This window comes from Meleagris gallopavo, chromosome 2, assembly GCF_905368555.1.
Source record: "Meleagris gallopavo chromosome 2, MGAL_WU_HG_1.1, whole genome shotgun sequence".
Lineage (NCBI taxonomy): Eukaryota > Metazoa > Chordata > Aves > Galliformes > Phasianidae > Meleagris > Meleagris gallopavo.
In genome coordinates, this window is record NC_139405.1 from 75,775,083 (window position 1) to 75,796,680 (window position 21,598).

General features: G+C 41.0%; 1 protein-coding gene across 2 annotated transcripts in view; it reads right to left on the reverse strand.

The window, feature by feature from the left end:
- Positions 1–1,608: 1,608 nt before the first annotated feature.
- HTR1E (5-hydroxytryptamine receptor 1E) overlaps positions 1,609–21,598 on the reverse strand; it is a 29,807-nt gene continuing 9,817 nt past the window's right edge. Inside the window, exons 2-3 of one of the 2 annotated variants that reach the window (XM_085217674.1) lie at positions 16,886–18,269; positions 1,609–6,823 (exon numbers count right to left, since the gene is read on the reverse strand). In XM_085217674.1, the coding sequence (XP_085073800.1) occupies positions 5,550–6,644 (1,095 nt within the window). In that variant the 5' untranslated portion in view covers positions 6,645–6,823; positions 16,886–18,269 and the 3' untranslated portion in view covers positions 1,609–5,549. The remainder of the gene's footprint in view (positions 6,824–16,885; positions 18,270–21,598) is intronic. The other variant, XM_085217675.1, reaches the window with a different exon arrangement.

Below are 21,598 nucleotides of genomic sequence, written 5' to 3' on the forward strand. Positions count from 1 at the left end.
CTCTGCTTATTGCTGGTAATTCAGGCACACACCTGCTGTTTCAAGTATTCCTTTAAAATTAATAGTCAGAAGCTGAGTCATTTCAGATTGTGTTCAAACCAGCAGTTTACAGAGGAGTATGAATTCAGTCCTCCCTCTTCCCAGAAGTTATGTTTCATGTCTTAATTACAAAACGTGCATCTTTTATAAAGTGTACTTTCAAGGAGACAGCGCTTTGTGCCTCACCTCATGGAAATGTGTCCATCTACACTCATGTTGCATGTGAATTGAGTATTGCAGTCATAGTACTTCAGGAGATTTGAGTACCCCAGTGATGTGGGACCTTGCACCAGACAGAAATGAGGGTGAGAATTTGTCATGCAGGAAATTAATCCATGAAAACTTCAGAGAGCTGATCTATATGCTAATGCATTTTAAGAGTGCAGTGCAAGCAATTGGAAAAAGGTAAAATACACAGAGAGGAGGGGAGCATTTCCAACAGTGCTTATGGTGTCAGGGGGCTATACTGGCCATGGGAGTAGTTTCTATAGATAGAAGCCCCATGGGAAAAGTGTAGTGAGTGAATAATTAAAAAGAGATCTTAGAGATCATGGTGCATGTGAAGCCACCATAGTGTATTATTTAGTATCCTTAATTTGGAAGAATCCTGATGCATGTTAGATATCTGACTGGTAGTGAAGCTGCAATGAAATGGGAGCAGAAGCTGTGCAGAGCAGTACCACGGAGCAGTGTCTGCAGCCTAAATTCCTAAAACCAAGAGCATAGTGATGTTGTGTGTTAGCACAGCCCAAGGTGGCCTTGCTGCTTGCTGCAGGTTACTTGATGCCACTGTGGCGCGGAGAAAGGCTGTAGTGGGAAGGCAGGAAAGAGAGATAAGGAATGGGGGGAAAAGGAATGGCAAGAAAGTCATAGAACTGATGATGCATTAAGGTTGGAAAAGATCTCTGAGATCACTTAGTCCAACTGTCTTCTCATCTCCACCATGCCCACAAACCATGTCCCTCAGTGCCACATCCACACAGCTCTTGAAGGGTAAAATGAAGAGGAAATCAAAGTGATTAAAAAGGAAAAAATGGTAAAAAAATCTTTTATCTTTTAAGCAGAGGCTCGTAACATTTGCTAGTGTATGTTTTTTTTTTCACACAGCTTACTCATGGTTGCTTCTTCTACTTACAGGGGCAGCACTGAAAGTTTACATTTAAGGGCTGATTCAATGTTCATGGAAATAAGTGGAGTTCTTCCCCGACACACTGAGGAAGAATCTGTAGTGCAAGGACTGTACGCTTGGGCAAGGCCACGCTAAACCATGAGGAATGTTGTAAGTTGTTCTCCAGGGCTGACAGGCATGGCAGGCTATAATTTCTAGTTTATTTTAATTCAAAAGTAGCAAACGTTTGGCTTACACTGGGTGAAAAGGAATAATTTCATCATACTGAAGGCAATATATATATAAAATCATCTACATGTAATCATGAAAAAGTAAAAATCCCCTGGCAGTGGTAGAGGAATAAGGGATAAATGCTGGCAATATTATGTACATAGTACAAAATAGAAAATGATAAGGAGTATTTTGACAGCTAATAAAGCTGGTATTTATCCAAACTCATATCATTTTATAAAATTTTATTTTTTTTGGCCTGAAGAGTAAACAGATAGCAGTTACAAAGGTAATATGTATGTTGCATGTGACTCTTATGAAATACAACTTGTAATATATTGGCTACACCAATAAAAGATATCACAATATCTATGTCCACTTAAATAACAAAGCAATTTAACATAATTTCTCATACAAATCATTTGGGTGTGTAAAAGATGAACATTAAACAGTCCATCACTGATATTTGCAATGGTTAATGAGAGGACACAAGGCACAAGAACAGTCTCTCCACTTGTGCTGGAGGCCTGTTTTTCCTCCCAGTGCTGCAATCCTATTTACTTTTTGATGACTGAAGTTGAAAATAGAGAAGCATGAAGAGTCATTAGAAAAGATTCCTTTGTTCTTTTAGCATCTCATGACAAATGAAGCTTTTTTGTTTCCTTCTGGTACATGCAAAGGACGGACTGCTGGCAGTACCAAAAAAAAAAGAAGTAGCAACTATGAAAAACTGCACAGTTCACACACATGGCAGTAAAATGCAAAAAGTGACAGCCCTTTCAGTATACACTTGGTGATACGGGGACTTTGTTTTAAATTATTTTGGAGAGTTCAGTTCCATCATCCATCTGCATACAGGAAGGTCAACAACATAAATCTCACATGCTTCAAACAGCTCAGTGCATCACTGTGGTGGAGAACCCCCATTCTCAAAGGGGCTCAATGGGAGTAGGGATATACGAACTTGCTCCAAAGAACTGGCTGCTTAAATAGAGAGAATAATACGCTCTGGAAATGTGGAGCACATGTAAGAGATAATAAAAAGCAGCAGATTTGAATATCCAAGCTCACAAGAATGCTGATATCAGCACTGAAATAGCGATAAGATGGAAGCAGAGTGTAGATCTTGCTCCAGCAGGACAAAAATAAATTTGGGAATTAAAGAGTCAGAAACTTAATGGAGAGATGGGAAATTGGGGGTGTAAAATAAGAGGAAATAAGTATGAAGGAATGAAGAGGAGTTATGCAAGCAAGTATATGTAGCCTGTGCTGAGAATGGGGATGGGCTTGGGAAGAGACCTTTAGAGGGAGATGATAGGAAGAGAGCTAGGAAAGGAGCAAGGGGATTTTTAGGGAAAATAAGACTTTGGGGAGAAAAGATATTTCAGAGTGGCTAAGGAAAGTGGATGTCAGGTGAAAGTCTTGGATGTTTCATTAGGAACTTGCTGGAAAGACCTTGCATTGCAGGCCGTGGTGTGGCTTAACCCAGGATAGGAATAAATGGGGAGTTTCCGTGGAAAAGAAGTCTAAGCTTGGAAAATGTCTAAACCTTTAATAAAATCCACAAATTCTTAACATGGAAAAAAAATGAGATTGTCAAGTAATGGTGCCGGACTAGCAAAGGTTTTTATTTCCATCAGATGGCAGGTAATTTCTGATCAAGTTAAATTGTTGTAAGTCAGCAGTCCTTTAAGCTGTTCCTGGCTTTGTGTGTGGAAAAAACATAAAAGACATCTTCATCAGTCTAGTGACGTTTGTTAGAAAGCATAGCTCTGTGTTTAACTAAAGATTTAACTACAAAAGCAGTAGTCAGCTGACAGTGAATGCGGAGTATTTAAGAAGGAAGCACAAAAATTAGCCATCCATCTGTTTTCTTCCCCTGTTCATTACCTCTAGATATTAAAATTAAACGGTCTTCAACCTGACACCGATTGGTAGCCTGAGTGATAATAGTGGAGATCAGATACATGAAGGTCTTAAGTAGAAATGAAGATGATGCAGCTTGTCTGTTTTACAGTTTTCATGCCACTCTTGGAAGCGTTTCTCCCTACCAGCAGCAGCTATTTTGGAGATCACCCTCACCATTTTGGGCATTTGGTTATTTTTTCCCTAACAGCACATGTGTTCTGTGAGGCTGCTTTGGGAGTTTTACAGGCAGGATCCCCACCTTCAGTGGACAATTTCCATCTCCATCAAACTGTGAAAATAAAAAACCATAGTGGGTCTCTGGACTTCCCCACTGGAAGATATCCTCAGTGGTTGAGATGACTGTTTTTCCTTCTTTTTAGATATTAATGCTAGCTACCAGGGAAACAAAGATAGATGGAGGTGACAGTAGTGACAATAGCTTCAGAAGGATAGCTGGAGATAAGCCTCCTAAATCCAGGTGTGGAAAACTTGTAGTCCTTGAAGCAGAGTCCTGCTGAATGTGGGTAAGCAGTAGGTCAGCTTTTGTCACCCTCAGATCTGATTTACACTCAGCTTGCAGAACTGCATCTTTCCAACCAAACCCTTGTTTCCCTCAGAAACAGGGATGTGATTTCTCAGCTCCACCCAGAGTTTATTACTCACATTACTTATAATTCCTGGACTCTTGATAGGAAAAATGACTCTGTGTTGTAAATTTTCAAAACATTTTCCAGAGTTGGCTTCCAGTGCTGTTACAACACTCTTGCTACCTCTAATATCTGTTTTGATGGATTTAGAGCTGCCATGCTGTGGTTCAGTTACTGCATGTCAGGATGATATATGTGATATTTTCTATATGGTATGTTGGTTTAATTCAAAAAGAATTTGTCCAGAAAAAAATGGAAAGAAAATTGTGTGGCAAGATAAGTAATCAATATTTCAGCAGTATTTAGGAGTTACTAATGGTCAGTGCCAGATTCTTAGCTTTGATTTTGCTTCTTTCCACTCTCATTTCCAAACTGTTTGAGCCAAGGCATTTTAGCTTCCATAAACACAGAAGAAAGGATATGAAGGACTCTATCTGGATGAGAGAAGTAACTCCTTGGAGAACAGCCAGAGCAAGTAATTCCGCTAGAGGGTTTGATCATAGGTTAAGTGACAAGAATGCCGTTACAAATTGAAAGACGAAGTGTGCTATTTTTAAAAAGTTATTTTCCTTATTTCTTTTCTGCTGCTGCAGTTCAAACAAAGTAATTTGTCTTTTTCTTTCAGATGGTATTTCTGAACACCGTACTTTACTGACCTGCTGAGAAAACATTCAGCTGCCTGAGTCTGTGGGTTAAGGTTGATGATCCATGGGGTTGTGCACTGCAAGGTCCAGGAGAAGTAGGGAAAAACTGGGTAATGCCACCTCACAACTGACCGAGGCACATGGCCTGAGCCCTGAAGGAATGCAGTATTGAACAGCAGAATTAAAAAGGTGACCATTCAGGTGTGCAGCTGATCTTACAAGTGTGACACTTGCTAGCTGTGTCTTGTAGCTTCTCTCAGTTGCCAAAAAAACTGCACAGTTTCTGTTCAATACTTTTAACATAAATCAGGAAACTGGGCAAAAAAAAAGGTCACTTAAATGATTACTTTGGAGTACAAAATGAGATCTGTTTTTAGAAGGAATTAAATGAACTTTGCCTTCTGTTTCGATAGTGCATTTCTGTGGGGATAAGAATAGAATGGCGTATTCTGCTGTAATGGTGGTTATTTTCCTTCTAAAAACAGTTACAGTTTTCTCAAAATGCCACAGTAAAGCATTTCTGTTTAGTTGTCATGACCATGAAGTTTATTAATTTTTGAACATGAATTTCTGGATTCAGCTTATAAGCCTTTATATTACTACAGTGCATGTCAAGTTAGACATTCAATTCTTAAATGAAAAAAGTATAAAAGAAATGTGAATATTGTTGTTTCCTTCTTGAATCATTGATTACACAAAATGCCTTAAGTGTGAATATCTAATATTTTCTTGTTGTTATTTGTCTGTTTGTTTCATTGCTAAAAAAATCCATTCCTTTGTAGAACAAATTTATTTCAAATTTTTACTGTGAATAATACGTAAAAAAACAGCAGAACAAATTACTGACTGAAGAGAGTTAAGCAAAGAGGCAAACATCAAAATCCCCTTTGTCAAGGGAAATGACAACAGTCAAATTATTTTGCTCGTTCTTAAGGCCAGGAGTCATGTCATCATCATCATCTCCCAGTACTTTTAAGTATGTTCTCGACACCTGATGAGCTTTCTGAAGGCCAGCTTGAAATCTTCATTAAAGCTCGTGTACAGCAAAGGATTGATGAGGGAGTTGACATATCCCAGCCAGGTCAAGAAGTCTGCTACTTCTGGAGAGACAATGCAAAGGTGGAGGCCCACGAGAAGCTCCTTGATGAAAAAGGGTAACCAGGACAAAATGAAAGCCCCTAAAATCAGTCCCAAGATGCGAGCAGCCTTTCGCTCCCGCGTGGTGGAAATCTGCTGCCGGTCACCAGCCAGGTCCAAGTCATTCTCAAAAGGAGGGATCCTCACGGATGCATTAATTTTATCAAACTCTGTGGTGGGGTCGGAGGTGGAGAAGTCCGAGACGCAGAACGTCTGTGTGAGCTTGCAGCTGGCGAAGGAATTTTGGCTGTCGGTGCTCCTGTTGCTGAGATGTCGACTCGAGCCCCGCTTTTGGTAGAGACTCTTCGCAGCGTGGTAGATTCTGTAGTACAGGATCAGGATCAAAGTCAAGGGTATGTAAAATGCCCCAAATGTGGAATAAATAGTGTAGATGACATGGTCGTGCTGAATGCGACACTCACTGGGAATACTGACACTGTGGTGGTTTCTCCAAAACAAAGGGGGCATTGATATGAAAATGGAGATGGTCCACACGGTGACTATCATCAACACAGCCCTTTTTGCTGTTCTTTTCCTGGCATATTCGATGGCATCAGTGATAGCCCAGTACCTGTCCAGAGCAATAACACAGAGGTGAAGAATTGAACACGTGCAACAGGTCATGTCGACGCTCAACCAGATCTCACAGATGAAGTATCCCAAAGTCCACTTATCTATCATTATGTAAGTGATACTCAAGGGCATGACGAGGACAGCAACAAGAAGGTCTGTCACAGCTAGCGAGCATATTAAATAATTTGCAGGCTGGTGGAGCTTCTTGGTTGTGGAGATTGCTGCGATTACAGCAGAGTTCAGCAGCATAGTCAGGGTTGTGATTGTGGCCAAGGTCAGGGTGACAAGCATCTTCTCAGTTACAGTTTTTGGCTTTGCAGCCACACTGGTTTCAGTGGTACAATTTGTGAAATTCATTTTCCCCTCCAGGATGCACAGTGAAAGGAGAAGTGGCTGCTTTGGGTAGCAGGTAGTTCTAACTTCAGAAGTTGTCAATTTGGAAGAGGGACAGAGATACTTCAGATAAAAAAGTTTTATATTCCCATATTCAACAGCGCAGCAGAAAACTTCCAGGTTTCCTCCCTCTCATCATTTTCCTAGAAGATAAAAACACATCTGTTAGTGAACCTAGAAAAAAACAAAGAGTTTGGCAAAAATCCTACACTTCTAATATTAGCACATCTTATTAAGAAATGATTTCTTTTTCCTCTTTCTTCTCTCCTTTCTTCCCCTTTTTCTATGCATTCATTTATTTCCCATTTCTAAAAGACATTTTTGTCTGCATTTCCTGCAGGTTTATTTCTCCTTTGAATTTGGGGGTCTTGCTGCAAATGAGATGTTAGACCTCCAGAGGTCCCTTCCAACAAACATTTCTGCAGTCTCTGTGAATTATTGATACTGGCATATAGTTCTTTGCCTGCTTGTTAAACAGGCTTCAGCAGATGAAGAGCACAGGAAATCTGCCTTTTCACTTTAATTGCTGTAGGAGAGGGATCAATTACTTCTATATATCATCTTTAGAAATGATGCATAGGCATATCAGTATTTCACAGTTTTCTTTTCTGCTTTTTCATATCCATGTCTTTATTAATATCTCAGAAACAGTACTAAAAAATTACTCAGGTTGCCTTTAACGTGCATCTTTCAAACAACGTTTAAAGCTTTATGGCAAATGCTTAATTTTACAGAGCACATTAGTGTTGCTAGGAGCTTGTATAGTTTTGTCTAATTATTCTTGATATTTCATATATCCCACTGCGTGTATCTTTGGAGAAGACAGACAAAAAGCTCCTGCCTTTTCTTTGAGATTTCTATCAGATTGCCCTGCCTGTCAGTACGCTATGATGCAATTTACAAACAATAACTTTAAAAAGGCTTATTTTTCTTCAGAAGTTTATTTTGGGAAAGTGCTGAAGTCCTTTCCATACATCCCAAATACTGACTGAGGCCAGAGTTAGCAACCTGTGGGATGCAACTTGAGACATCCTCTGGGACGTTGCTTTCTTGTTTGTAATTTATCGCCTTATAAAAGTTGTAAGAAACTGAAAGCCTCAATCTTTTGCCATTAAAAGAAATCATAAGACTCTTTCCCTTGACTTCACTTATATAAAAGTGAGGATTCCTGTAGGCTAGTTGTGCAGGCTCCCATGATAAGCTTGGATTGACACAGCTGCTGCCAGAACTATACATGTCCCTTCTCCAGATAAATCTTTCAGGCAGATGGTAGGAATCATCCCCTAGAAATGCTGATCTTTCTTGACATAGGCTACAAGTGGCTCCTCCACAGTTGCACTTAAAATACATATCTGATTTTAGATGACTAAATTTGAGAGGTAATAAAATTCACTCTCACTGACACCAGCAGGACTTGGGTTAGGCTCCAAGAGAGTGTTTCCACATGCAAGTTAAGAGGAATCAAAAATATGAATGAGAAATTAGAAATGTGTAACTGGACAGCTGCTTAGTTCTTTGTACAAGGACTCCTGTTCAAAAACTGTAATGAGACAGAAATTCTCTTCTGAATGAGGTTGATAATACAAACTTGAAAAAAGGCTGCTCTTTGTAGAATACATCCATAGTGCAAGCAGGCCCCTCCATCTACACTCTGCTCTTCAGAAACTGCTTTAAATTCTGATTAGCCTTGGAGAAAATATTGGACTGAATAGACTGGAGAAACCACATGGAAATTCATCTATCAGTTTTCAGGTTATTACTGCATTGAAAACACTGTTTTGGTCATTCAGGCTTCAAAAAGACAAAAATTTAACTCAAACCTTCACAAATTCTTCATACAAGTCTTCTCCATGAAGCGAGATCTTGATTCCATTTGTTTACTCCCTGGCTATGCCTGATTTTTTGACCAGAGGATAAAGCAAAGGGCCTTTTTGCACTTCTGAAGCATGAGACAGATGCAATTGCAATTCTTATTTTCCTCAGCAGAATTACTTCACTAATGCCCTGGGTTCCAACAAGCAAACTCTAAGGTACTGGGAGACACCAAGGCACCCCCCTTCCTTCACAGCTGCCTGTTGTTCTGGTCCACGCACAAGAGAACTCCTGCTACTTCTTGAGGTAAGCAGCATTTTCCTCCTTGTCCTCACATCCCTAAGAACTCTGAAGATTTTCAGCCCTGGCATTTCTCCCAGAGGTGTATGGCCACATATGTTTCTGCTGAGCAATTCCTATACACGTACTTAACCCAGAAGGAAGCGAAGAGCCTTTCATGCAAGAATAACCTTTGGGAAATCCTTTCCGAGCTTTGTCCCCTCTCTGCAAGACAAGGATAATCTGAAAAACAAATTATTTTCTTCCTTAATGAACTTTTGTCTTTAAGTGAAACCCGTCATACTTTATCAGATCTGATGCTGGGGTTTCCATTAGGGCAAAGGAGAAGTTTGTTTGTTTAGGTCTGCTCACTCCTCAGCAGTTCCTTGGAAAACAACTGCAATAATTAAAGACAGGGAACAAGTAAACAAAGCATCCTCCCTGCAGAAGACCTGCCTGTAGGGACCACAGCCTGGACTGGCACATCCTTCATGCCAAAGACCAGCACTGAAGAGTTTTAGTTACCGTGCTCTTTATAGGAAATGAGCCCTTAGAAATTCAGAAAATATAAATAGCACAAATAAAAGCTGTATTAGACAAATATTATTAAGGAAGTATACTGAAATGCTGAAAAGTCTGGAGATATCGGGCTGAAGGCTTCCACAATATCTTAAATCCTGTCCTTGGAACAGATCAGCAGTGCTGAGCTCCTGGGTTCACACACAACAGCAAAGAGCAGGCATCCAGGATACAGTGCATGCTCCTAGGTGGGACATCCAGCTTTCGTCTCTTTGCCTTTTGTGATATATCCTGACCCAGAAAATAGGTAGTTTTAAAATGGGGAGTGGCTTTGCAAGAAGACATCAGTGATTGACCTTGGTTATTAATATAGGACAGGATTTTAATGCCTCTTATTATTAACCTTTAAAAATGTCTGTGTGATTGTGGTCACACATATTGTAGATTTTGTATTTTAATTCTTTGTTTGCTACCTGTCCTTCATGGTATCTGGCAGCCCTTGACTAGGGTAAGGGACCATCTGGTTGCTATATTTATAGTGTTACTAACACAGTAGTAATCGATTGTGGTTTTATAAGTCAGTTCTCGGAAGAGACATTAATAACGTGGTTATCTTAATTGAAGTGCTCTCACTAAAAGGACTGCCTGCTTATGGCTTGCACTTGTATTCCTTCAGGCTGTCAGTCATCTCACACCAAGACTGATGTTACTGGTGTGGTGGGATAAACTCATTTGAGTTCCTCCAAAAGGGGATCAATCACACTGCATATTAGCTGATTGTCAGTAATGGCACTGAGTGCTCTCTGAGAGGGAGAAGGGGAGAAGAGGATCATTAATTGTTCCCTAAAAACAGTTGGGTAGGTGTAAGCTGTGAGATGGCAATGTCCATGCCTGTTCCTCTACCTTCTCAGCAGAAGAACATTCAGTCTTGGGGCAGAATACTCTGCATTTCACATAGAGTGGCAGATGGGCTGACAGCAACTCCATGGCCACTGAATCTCTCACTGTTTCTTAAGAAATGGAATGACATCCCTTGGAGAGAACAAGGGCAACTGTCATGGCATGTGTGCATGTGAACACACGCGTGCAGGAGGGTTAGTTCCCTCATGGTTAGTTATAGCCTCAGTTTTACATTTCCTTTAAGCAATTAAGGCATTGTGCAATTATGATACTTCTCTGTCCCTTTGGCAGCGATAAATCAATATGCCTTTGTTAAATCCTGAATTTGTAATAATCTCTTGTACAACTGTTGCCAAAACACACAAGTGCTGCCTTTCACATTAATCTGTGGCAGGAAGACCTCCCTATGTCTCTGCTTTCTTCAGAGATGAGTTATGGATGTTTGGAGCTGCTGTTTGGCATGATAAGCAGCACTGAGGAAGTAAAAGACAGTGAAAATGGTGAGAAACAGCCTTGTCATGTGAGCTAACCCAATGAAAAATACGTGGCCAGCCCTTCCCTGGTGCATGGGACACATTAGCAGAGGCATACTAGCCCACAGCAGCAGCCTTCAGAGCTGTGCTTATCAACAGACTTTGCCTTAGTGCAAAAAGGGGCACTTGAGCCCTGCAGATTTTCTAATTTAGTAGATAGTGACAGCCAGGAGACATGTAACCTGCACACTTAACCTTTGTCTGGGAAAGAAAAAATATGATCTGTAAGGGTTGCTGACTCCTGCAATCTTCATGCTTAGTTCTCATATAGACAGATTGTTCTCTGATTAATTTCTCATTTTTTTTTGATAAAGCCAGGCTATCTTACTCAACTTCACAATTCTAAATTTTTTTCATCACTAAAGCAGCCTTTTTCTCTGAATTTGCTGTTTCACCTCCCTCTGTGCATGCTTTAAAAGACACTGGGTTTTCAACACTCCCTCTCCTGTGCTCCTGTGTGTCCAAAACTTTTAATGCTGCTTAAATGTTGTAACATACTTTGTTTTATAGGATTGACCATGGCATTGATCCTTGAATGGTTTTAATGAATGACTCAGAAGCACATACATACACAGAAGGAAAGAACTTCCATGCTGAGCACTGGCGAATGCATGGGGCCTCCACAACTCTTCCTCCTACAGCTCAAGCTTCCATTCAGACTGCTTATTCATTGACTGCATGACTAAGACCCGCAATCAGATACAATACAGGTGGGAGGACAGCTTGGATAATAAGGTGCTGTGTGAGACACTGCCAGCTAAGTGTAATTCATAGAGAGGAGGGAAGAGGAGCATGCCATTCCCAGCATCTACAGCTCTCCTCAGAGAAGCAGCAGTTAAGATGCAGCCCCATCCTGATCAAGACCCATTTATTTTCCTAAAGCCAAAAGGAACACAGGCACATTTGGCTTCAAAAACCACAACCAGAAATTCTAACTGTAGGGGTCATGCTGTCATGAAACTGGAAGTCCACTGGAAGAGTTCCCCTCTACTTACTGGGAATAGACTACATTGTTTCTTGGTGCTTTAAGGAAATGAATGTAAAACATCAAGGTGCTGGAGGACTTGGAGGAGGTTTTTAGTGATTTACTCTTTTTTTTTTCTTAATTCCTGACTTAGCCATTTGTGTAGAGAATGGAAGAACTATCAGTAATTATAAGTTTTTAAACACTATTTTAAAGACTGGTATCTTTTGAACTAAAACAACATTTTGTCTGTTTTGCAACAACGTTTTGCTTGTTTTGCTATTAGAAGCAGAACCACATAGTTGTCACTGTCCTCTCATTCCTTTTCTGTTGAAACAGAAGTAATGCATCGTAAAATAAAGCCATTTTTGCTAGGAAAAAATTATTTGAAGCAAAAGTATTTTTAAAACATCTCTCATTGGAAATAAATGTGTTTAATTTGCAAACTATTAAAGCACCACACCAGAACAGCTTGAAAGCCCCCCCGAAGCATTAGAGGACTACATCCAATACAGCCAGGAAAAGTTACTGGAGGAACTACAGCTGGATGTTCTCCCCAGATGGCAATCCTTATTTTTACTGTCTTTGAGCTGAAGCTTCTGTTGCCGTTTGCAAGCCTAATGCTCCACATACAGCACACAGGCTGTTGTAAGGACAACAGGATTGAACCCTCTTGCAGCTTCTAATGGCCAAATGCTGCCTCAACACTAGAAATACAGGAGCAGCATAATGCACTGATGAACTGAGCTTATCTCTTGGCACCTGTCTGAAATTCTGCTTTGTTTTATAGCCTTTCTTAAAGAGAACATAAATACGCTCTTAAGACTTGCACAGTTGTTGGCTGTGGTGAACAGTTGTTGCCCAGCCACCTTCTCTCAGTCTTATCTATCCTTCCTGAAGGATCTGAGTCTGGGCCCTCATCCATAGAAACACAGAATCACATGAAGGCTGAGGCTGGCAGGGCCCCCTGGGTCTACCTGGCTCAACATCTGCTCCAGCAGGGACATCAATAACAGGCCCATTTGCTGCCAATACTGAAGTGTTTACTCTCACAGAGGTACAACCCCATTATAAAAGATGTCAAAATCACTTATCGCCCACTGAAAATAAACCCTGGTCCACACAAACCCTAGCTCTCATGCAAAGATCAAACATAGCTGCTGGATGCATAAATCCTTTCTGAAAACAGCCATGAGGCTTCTAAGTTCCTTGGATGCTGTACATTTTCTATCTGAAGAGTGACTGCAGGCTTAGATTCTTCAGTGAGAAGGGGCTTGGGAGACTTCTGGCCATAGGGTATTACTCCATGGTTTGTCACAATTTTGTTACTTTACATTTCAACTACTGGCTAGAAAAGAAAGCTTGTTGAAGTCTTCCAAATGAACTAAGAAAAAAAAAAGTAAAGAAAATCAAAACTGAATTCTCACCTGTGAATGCATTTTCCATCTCAATTTCTCATTTTGCTGCTTAGAGACATGTCAAAGACAGAGAAATATTTGCTGACGGATATATCTATTCAGCTCTGGGGAAATGGTGCTATTTGTATTTGTATGGCGACAATCACTTTATTCGAGCTAAATGTCACTGTACATGCATTGTTTTTCAAGTCATCATTTGTTTCTTGCTGCTATTCTCTGTCAGGAGGCTGATGTCGATAGGGTTTATTTGATCTCCACATGGCTTGATTCTGTACATAGCTGTTCTGCAATTCATAATGGCCCAAATGAAGATATTAGGCAGACTAAAACTTAGTGTATAAAGAACATTGAAGCTTGATCTGAAACTCTCTGAAATCAATAGAAGTTTCCACTGTGAGCAAAAGATTTGAAATTAAGTCTTAGTGAATATATGCCCAATTTCTGGCTGATGAAATAAGGGAGATGACTCACACAATGGCTTCAAACTTCCTTTGGAAGGAAAACTGGGTGTGACTGATCAAGTAGTTTTATCACAGCAGAAGGCAACAGTAGAAAAACGTCTCGTGATGGTGAAAGCATTGGACTAGTGGCATGGGACTGCTGCTGGGGCTGGGCTGCAAGTGTGGGGTTTCCATCCAGCCAGCATCCTCATTGCAAATGTGGGAGAAATGGATTACTGATGCCCCATGTGGTGCGCAACACCCAACAGGTCGAGGGTGGGCTCCTGCTTAATATGGCATTGCTGCAGTGGAAGTTCTCACAGTTACTGGAGATGGCCCTGAAACATTGTGAGGTCAGGTTTTCATCATATTTGCCAAGCACAGTGCAGCAGAGGTTGGGTTTCCTACACCAGAGCACTGTGGAAAAGGCTGCACATTTATGGAGTGGAGTTACGCAGAAGCAGCAGAAATTGCTGCTTTTGTTTCTGAACTTTGCTATTGGTGGTGGAAGCCATGGGAACTGACAGATCAATGCTAGACACTCGCTGAGCTAACAGCACACGTGGATGATTTTTTGGTTACCCCTATAGTTCAGTGACAGATGTGACACTGCAGCTAGGTTCTTTAGGGTCCTGGCGGTAACTGAAAAGTAATACTTTTTTCTGACACCATTACTAAACCTACAACCAAACTAACATGCTCAATTTTGTCCACTGCCTGGGATAATTCAGCCATACCTTTGCTTTTGGAAACTTTTCTAAGCTCAAGTAGCTGGCACTACAACTACATGTCTGGAGCAATTACCATGTAAATACAAGATAAGCAGAACATAGCATTATGAAACTGACTGAACATCAAGCATTTCAGACAAGTCATTATATGAATTAGTGGTAATTAGCCATCAAAACCCATAAGTACAATATAATTAACCCACAAATACAACATAAATACAGACTAATTATGAAAGTTCATACGCTGTAAAGACTGAGCTGTCTTTTAACAGGTGTAATAAAATGTGAAGAGCCAAACTTCTCTGCAAGTAATGTATATTATAACAGCAGGTGTTTGTGTGTTTGCTGGAGAGGGAGAAAAACAGAGAGGAAGGACCATATTCATCTCTAATTCTCAGGGAAGTGCCCTGGGAAGTCAAACGTTTTTTAGGTATGTACTTTATATTCCATACTTTCATTTCCCCTGTTTGATAGATTGCTTGTACTGAGTACAAAAGACTATGGGTACACTCAGAACATCCTATGACTACATGCCCCCTCTGTTAAACAGAACAATCCTCATGTGAGTGTTTGTCCTTCCTTAGTTGGGTTCTGCTGCAGCACCTAATAGTCATAACAAATAAGAAGTCTTAACATTGTGCTATCAAGGGAAGGGTCAGACACAATCAACACCCTTCCCCCCCAAAAAAAATCAACTAGGATCCCCCCTACTGCTCCCCCCCTTGTGCCTGTCTCAGTGACAGAAGACTGATTTTAAAGGCAGGATGCATTTCTTACCTACTGTGTACATTTCAAATCTGTTCTTCTCATTAAGAACAATATTAAATTCTGGAATAAACCAGAGTGCTTTAATTATCACCACAAGCAAAGCCTTGATTTACTCTGCCTCAGAAAATGAAGGAGATGATGAGGAGATAGAAGATGACAAGTGTATGTCTCATTCACATTACCGAATATCTACTTCAGGAAGCTACGTATACTTGCTTGGGTAGAACTTCTTATAGGATCATAGGTGACTACAAGGAAGAAAAATGTTTTGAAATTCATTGGTTGAAAGACAGCAATTTATCCTTCCTGCCTTCCATTATTTCTGAGCTGTGCAAGTGCCTGCACCAAGTGGAAGAAACAAAGTTTCTTCCCTATCATCAAAGCAGCAAGAGCCGACAGTCTTCTTGCTCAGACTTGAAACAAGTTGCATGTGAGCTGATACACGAGAATTCTCAGCTCCTGAGGGAAATGAAAGTAGCTGCAGAGGGTGAGTGCTGAAGAACAGGAAATGAGACCTGGCCCACAGTAACAACCTTCATCATCAGATGTTGACTCTTGCCCTTTAACAGTACCATTGCCTTGGACAGCACAGCACAGAACTGCTAAGAAGTCAGAAAGTGTAAAAAGCAAAACATACCTACTTTGTGTCAATATGCCAGAACCATCAGTTCTGACCCCAAATCCCAGTACTGATGTACACAGTGAAAGATTAATAATGGAAACATCCAAAGGGAGTAACATTTTAGCATAATTTTAACACTGCATTTCTTTTCCTTTCTTTTCTTTTTTCTTTTTTTAACCACAAACTTCATGTATCCGTTTCTCTTTGTGTAGATGTGGTCTGCATTTGTGAAATACAACCAGAAAACACCTCTTGTGGATATTGCTGTGTTGTGACATTACAAGCAAAAGCTCTATGAAGCTTTGACTTGTAAGGGAAACTCTCTGTGTTATCACTTTTGATATCTTTGTTACCAAAAACCAATGACACACATGCAAACATGTCTACAGTTATGGAACACAAAACATCATTCCTCTGTATCAGAGGATTAATGAAACTTTCAGGATGTTGGTTTCATTTAGTCTCATTCAGTCACTGCCAGATAATGCAGGTAATACACAAGAGTGCATTATTGTGACCACCACTACAAATGAGAAAATGTAATTGCAAAATGATCTCGTTTTCAGAGCATAGTAGCTCCAGGAACTCATTACTAAAACGCAATGTCCCCCAAATTGGTCCAACAATCACTGACAACTGACTTGAGATCAGACTCTAGAAAGTGGATTGAAGTCCTTATTCCTTCCTCTCTCAACCCCAAGTTTCATATGTGTATTTAGAAAAAATCCAACTTAAATTCTGTAATTATTGTTCTCAGTTTTCACTTTCCATTCCAACCCTAAAAGCATCAGAAGAAAACAAGACCCTGCTGTGACCTAGGAGTCAATAATCAAATCTGCAAGTGAGAAACATGCTTCTGATAGGGGTGCGGAGCAGAATGTGATGCTATGTGGTGGCTATCCCCCATTCTCCTTTAATTTGTTTGTAGCATTCTTGGTGGCATCTCAGCTGCTCACTTTCCCAGGAATGATACTTGAGGATCATCATAATTCCACATGATCCCTCACACTGCACTGCACAACATGCTTGCAGGTAGATAACTTGTATTTGATGCTTGTTAAAGACAGTTGAATTAGATGACCTCTAGAGGCCAAACTTGCATGACTGTGATAAGAAAATGAGAAGAAAATACACGCATCATCCCAACCCATACTAATTTAAAAAGGAAATCTTTATCTACATAGTAAAGTTTTTTAGAAATACTGGAAACCAGAAATACCTGAAAATCAGTGTAAATTGATGACAGCAGCACCGGTATCACACCTCTTCTAATTACAGGACACTAACAGAAGCAAGAGAAAACATGGCAAGAAGTCACAGCTCACTATTCTGGGGGGGACTTGGGGATCCCTGCTTTGGCACTAAGCCCCTCCTTGGGGCGTGGGCAGCAGAGTGGACTGCCAGGGTAGTGAATCACTCCCAAACTACAAAATGGGACAGGAGGATGTATCTGGACAAAGCCCTGTAGAGATGCTCCAACTTGCTGTGCAGCCCAACCACTCTCCAAGTTCTTGCCCCAAAGGTGGTCACTTGCTCTTTGTGGGGACAGTCAGCCTCAGGGATACCTTCTGCCTCTCCCCGCTGTGGCTTCAGATGCTCAATATATGCTAAAGGAGTTGTGGAATGCTCTGAAGGCATCACACCACACTGTTGGTACGAAGGTGCTGGTGACACATGGACTCCTCAGCTCGGGGAGCATCTCTCAGTGACCCATGAGTTGTGGAACTGAAGCTGAAGTACCTTGGACGGCTGTAGGTTGCTGTAGCAAATTGTATACAGTGAAATAAAAAGACAGTTTTATATGTTCTATTAATATATTAGGCCTTGTAATCAAAATAATTTATTGCTGGTTTCTACATCATAGAAGGGCAGAAAATCCTGTGGTTCTGGTCCTTTCCATAGGTGTTGGTAGAATATATATCCAGTAGGAGTTATCAGGAGGAATTCACTCTGGAGTCTATCCCAACCTTCCATGAGGCAAATGGAATTGTCTTTTTCTCACCACGCTTTGTCCCATTCAAACACAGCTGTGTACCTGCAGGCTGTCTCATGGAGATGAGGTCTGCAGAAGGTGACAAGCAGTGGAGAAGGAGCTAGAGGCTTTACTCCTCATCCTCTTGTGTCACATTGGCACTATCTGTTGCCCTTGTTAAAAAAATACCCAATCCAATATCGTGTTGTTGTTGTGGACAGTCCATCATCAGCTCTTCCTCTCAAAGACAATGTGAGAGGTATTCCATATTACCAAGTAGACTGATTTGTTTCTCATCTAGCACCAGTTGTGGAGAGGATGATCTCCCGTGAACTGCTGCCTCAATGCTGTCCGTGTACTTGGGCTGGTGGAGTCACTTCCAGCTTCACCCATTGCTGGGCAAACACACCCTTGGGCCGACAGTCCACAGCAGGACAAGGAGGGAATTCAGATGGTTATTGGCATGAGTTTCATGTCTCCTGCAGTGGCTGCAAGCAGGAATGTAGTGCTGCTCCTCACACTCCTCCGCAGCCGGGATTGTGGAGACACTCACGTCTGATGGATGACTACTTTTGGATGAGCTTGCTAATGGCTCGAGTTCTGTCATTCTTGAAGCTGATCTTTGAGATTCCTGAAAGACCCCATTAACACTGCATTAGAATGCTGATGACTTTCACTCTCTGAAATATTTAATTACTTAATTTTTTAGAAACATATCAGAATACCTTCCGAGCCAAACATGACCTCATGGTCTCCAGTGAGAGGGGCTGACCTTGAGCACCTGCAGCAGGCTGTTGCAGCCTTGCTTTTCTCTTCACACACACTCTCCCTACAGCATTCAGCCTTGTACCTTCAGAAAAAGGTGTTACTGAGGAAAGCAACTTGCTAAGTGGTTTTCTTTTTTATGATTTATCCAAGTGCCTGTTTGCTCCCACACGCTGTGAGTGGATAATAGCAGTTCTCAATCAAAGTTAAAATCACTAATGCTCTTGTCTGTGGAAAATTTAGTGCAGCTACAAAAAAAAAAAAAAAAAAAAAAAAAAAAAAAAAAGGTTAATAATGCTGCTATACTGCTGATTTTACTATGGTTTGTCATATCTTCATCCCTGCACCCTTGTGCAGCATTATTATATTGGCTGTTTATTCCAGTCCAGATCTCTGCTGAAACTGGTAATGAGACAACTGTGTCAGATATTCTGCTATCATGAGAGAACTAGTGTTAAAAAAAAATCACGTAAACAATAGAAAAGCCATTTTTAGGTACTTTATATATCTTCGATGACACTGACAATTCAACACTATGATTAGCACAGAGCATTACTCTGTCTTCCTCATGAATTTATGTTTACAGCAACAAATTTTGGCTATGTATTTCCCCTGGAAATAATCAGAAACTATTTCAAATTATTTTTGCATAAGATGTTAAAGTGGTCTGAAAAAAAAAAAAAAAACCTGAACAATAACAGCAACCTCTCTTGCTTTGAGTTATTGATGCTTCGGTGTCTGCCTGCAGTTCAGACATACCCAGACAATATACCATTAATTCTCTTTTTCTAATTGCATTCACCCTTGAGTCTTTTGTGACTCACAAGTTATGACTACTTTTTAGTTATAGTCTGCTACAATTTTTTGTCAGGGAAAAAGGGCAGGGAGCTGATTCTTTTCACTTATATATCCCCAGTTTTCTACTGAATATATTTAATTTATGGGCACACAGAAAATGGAAAAGCATTAAACTTTTATATATTCATGTAGAAGGTCATCGTTAGCTAAGATAGATAAACTCTGATGGATTACACAGGGTCAAATTATAAACCTGTGCCTGAAACTGATGTAGTGAAGGAGTGGTTTGACACTCACCACTGAGTTCTTCGTCTGAGAAGATATTATACTGGGCATCTGAAACCACGCACAGGTGCACAGTCAGAATCAGTTTGGTTTGCAGGGGATGATCAGCATGCAAGGGCACTGCCTAAATTACTCCATCTGTATGGTGGGAATAACTGGAATGACTGCTTGTTAGGTAGCCTGGGATCAAGTCACCTTGCAACAGGAGTATCTGGTCTCTGGCATACTGCAGCCTTCAGAGAATGATTGAATTTACTTTTTGGATGCCTCAGGCATGATCAGAGCCCCATTAAATATTGCTAAATGCTTTCACCATTAGTGCATTGCAAAATATACTCAGGATGGAATTCTGCCTTAGGGTTGTCCTCCTGCATACTCTGGATATTCTCAGCAGAACCTTGTGTAAGATGCCCTGCTCTTCCCTGTGCCAGGTGGCAGCTTTGGTGTCACACTGCCTCAGGTTCATTGATACACAAACACACTGTCCTCTTGATTTCAATCCCATATGCTCTCTTACAGCTCTTGGAAGCCAGTGGAAAAGACTTCCATCTGCTAGCAAATGTTGGGAGTCTCAACAAAAGTTTTAAATCCCCCAGTCTCAGGTTTTTTTTGGGACTTTGCTGGATTGGAATCTTGCTGCAGTACAAATATAAGTTCAGAAAGCCGAAAGCAGAGGCCTACCTTTAAATAGGGCAATCCTCCCAGAGGCAGTTTCTGGGGCTGATCTCATGCTGAAGATTAGATGTATATTCAACTCTCATTAAACTGCCCTCCACAACCACTGGCCAACATTCAGGAGCTGAGGCCATGAGCCAAGCTGGTGAAGTGCTGCCCTAATAGATAGAAGCCTTTCTCCAAAGACCTTATAGTTCTGAATGCATTTGCCATAGGAGACAAAAGGGGAGCTATGCATGTGATCAGGCACCCCTAAGACACTTCTTGCCTTAATTGTATCTGAACAGGAATAAGCAGAAGCAGAAAGAAAACTCCGCTATTATCAGCACAGTTTGACACTCCCAATGCATTAGTGCATGAAATGATCTGGTGACAAAGTAAGGCTTGAATTACTCTTAAAAAGCTTTTGCAACAGATGCTAAGATGCTTCCATCTCAAAGGTGACCTGCGATTGTTAACATTTTGCAAAGAGAAACTCATAAATGAAGATGAGGTTTACAATGCAATTATTAGAAATGCTTCAAACAATCAAGTTAAAACATTCAGCACAACTAGTTTCAAATGGACCTTTTAATTTCAGCTAGGGCCCTGTGGCAACAGAGCTGGCTGGGTACCAGCCCCAGCAGCAAACATCTCCACAGGAGCCCTCTGCTTGTGCAGAGCACCACAGCTTCCCCACTGAGCCCAGCAGCTCTTGCGAGTCCTTCAACAATACCCAGCTTCCTGACACTTCCCAACATCCCTGCTCTGAACTGTATATTGCCCAGTTGTGGTGCCCTCAGCACACCTCATCACCGTGTCCCAGTACTGACATAACTGTATCCCACTACAACCCAAGTTATCATAGGGGTGGAGTGCTGGCACTCTGCTCTGGGCAGTGAACAACAGGCCCGGCTAGGCCAGAGCAGCACACATCTGTCAGGTCTGCTGGCAACAGCACACACTAGGCCTGCTGTGCTCCGGATTAGAGCTTCAGGGTCTTCATGGGATTTTAAATAGCTTTTATTGCCAGACTCGTATTATGCTCACCAAAGCCAGTGATTTGTTTAATTTAGAACAGCTTTGCTCAGAGATGTTTACCCAGAGAGTGTCCCAATCTGGAGGCACAGGAAAGGAGGTCGCTTACAATTTATTTACTTCTTTTTCTCCTTATTTGCAGCAATCCTCTACTCAGAATAACTTGGAGCTGTGCATAGAGGCTGATCATCAGAACTATTTGAGGGATTCAGTCACACAGCTGCACAACTGAGTCTCCTTAACCGTGTTCTAACAGCCTCAAACACACGATGTTATACTGGACGTGGGATTTTGGATGTCAAATGAGAAAATGGAAGAAAGCAATTCAACAGAAGTATGACTTCATAAGGCCATGAAGAGCAACTGGCTGTGAGGTAGTGCTATGAATTGTCCTTCAGATGAAAGATCTCCTTGGCACAG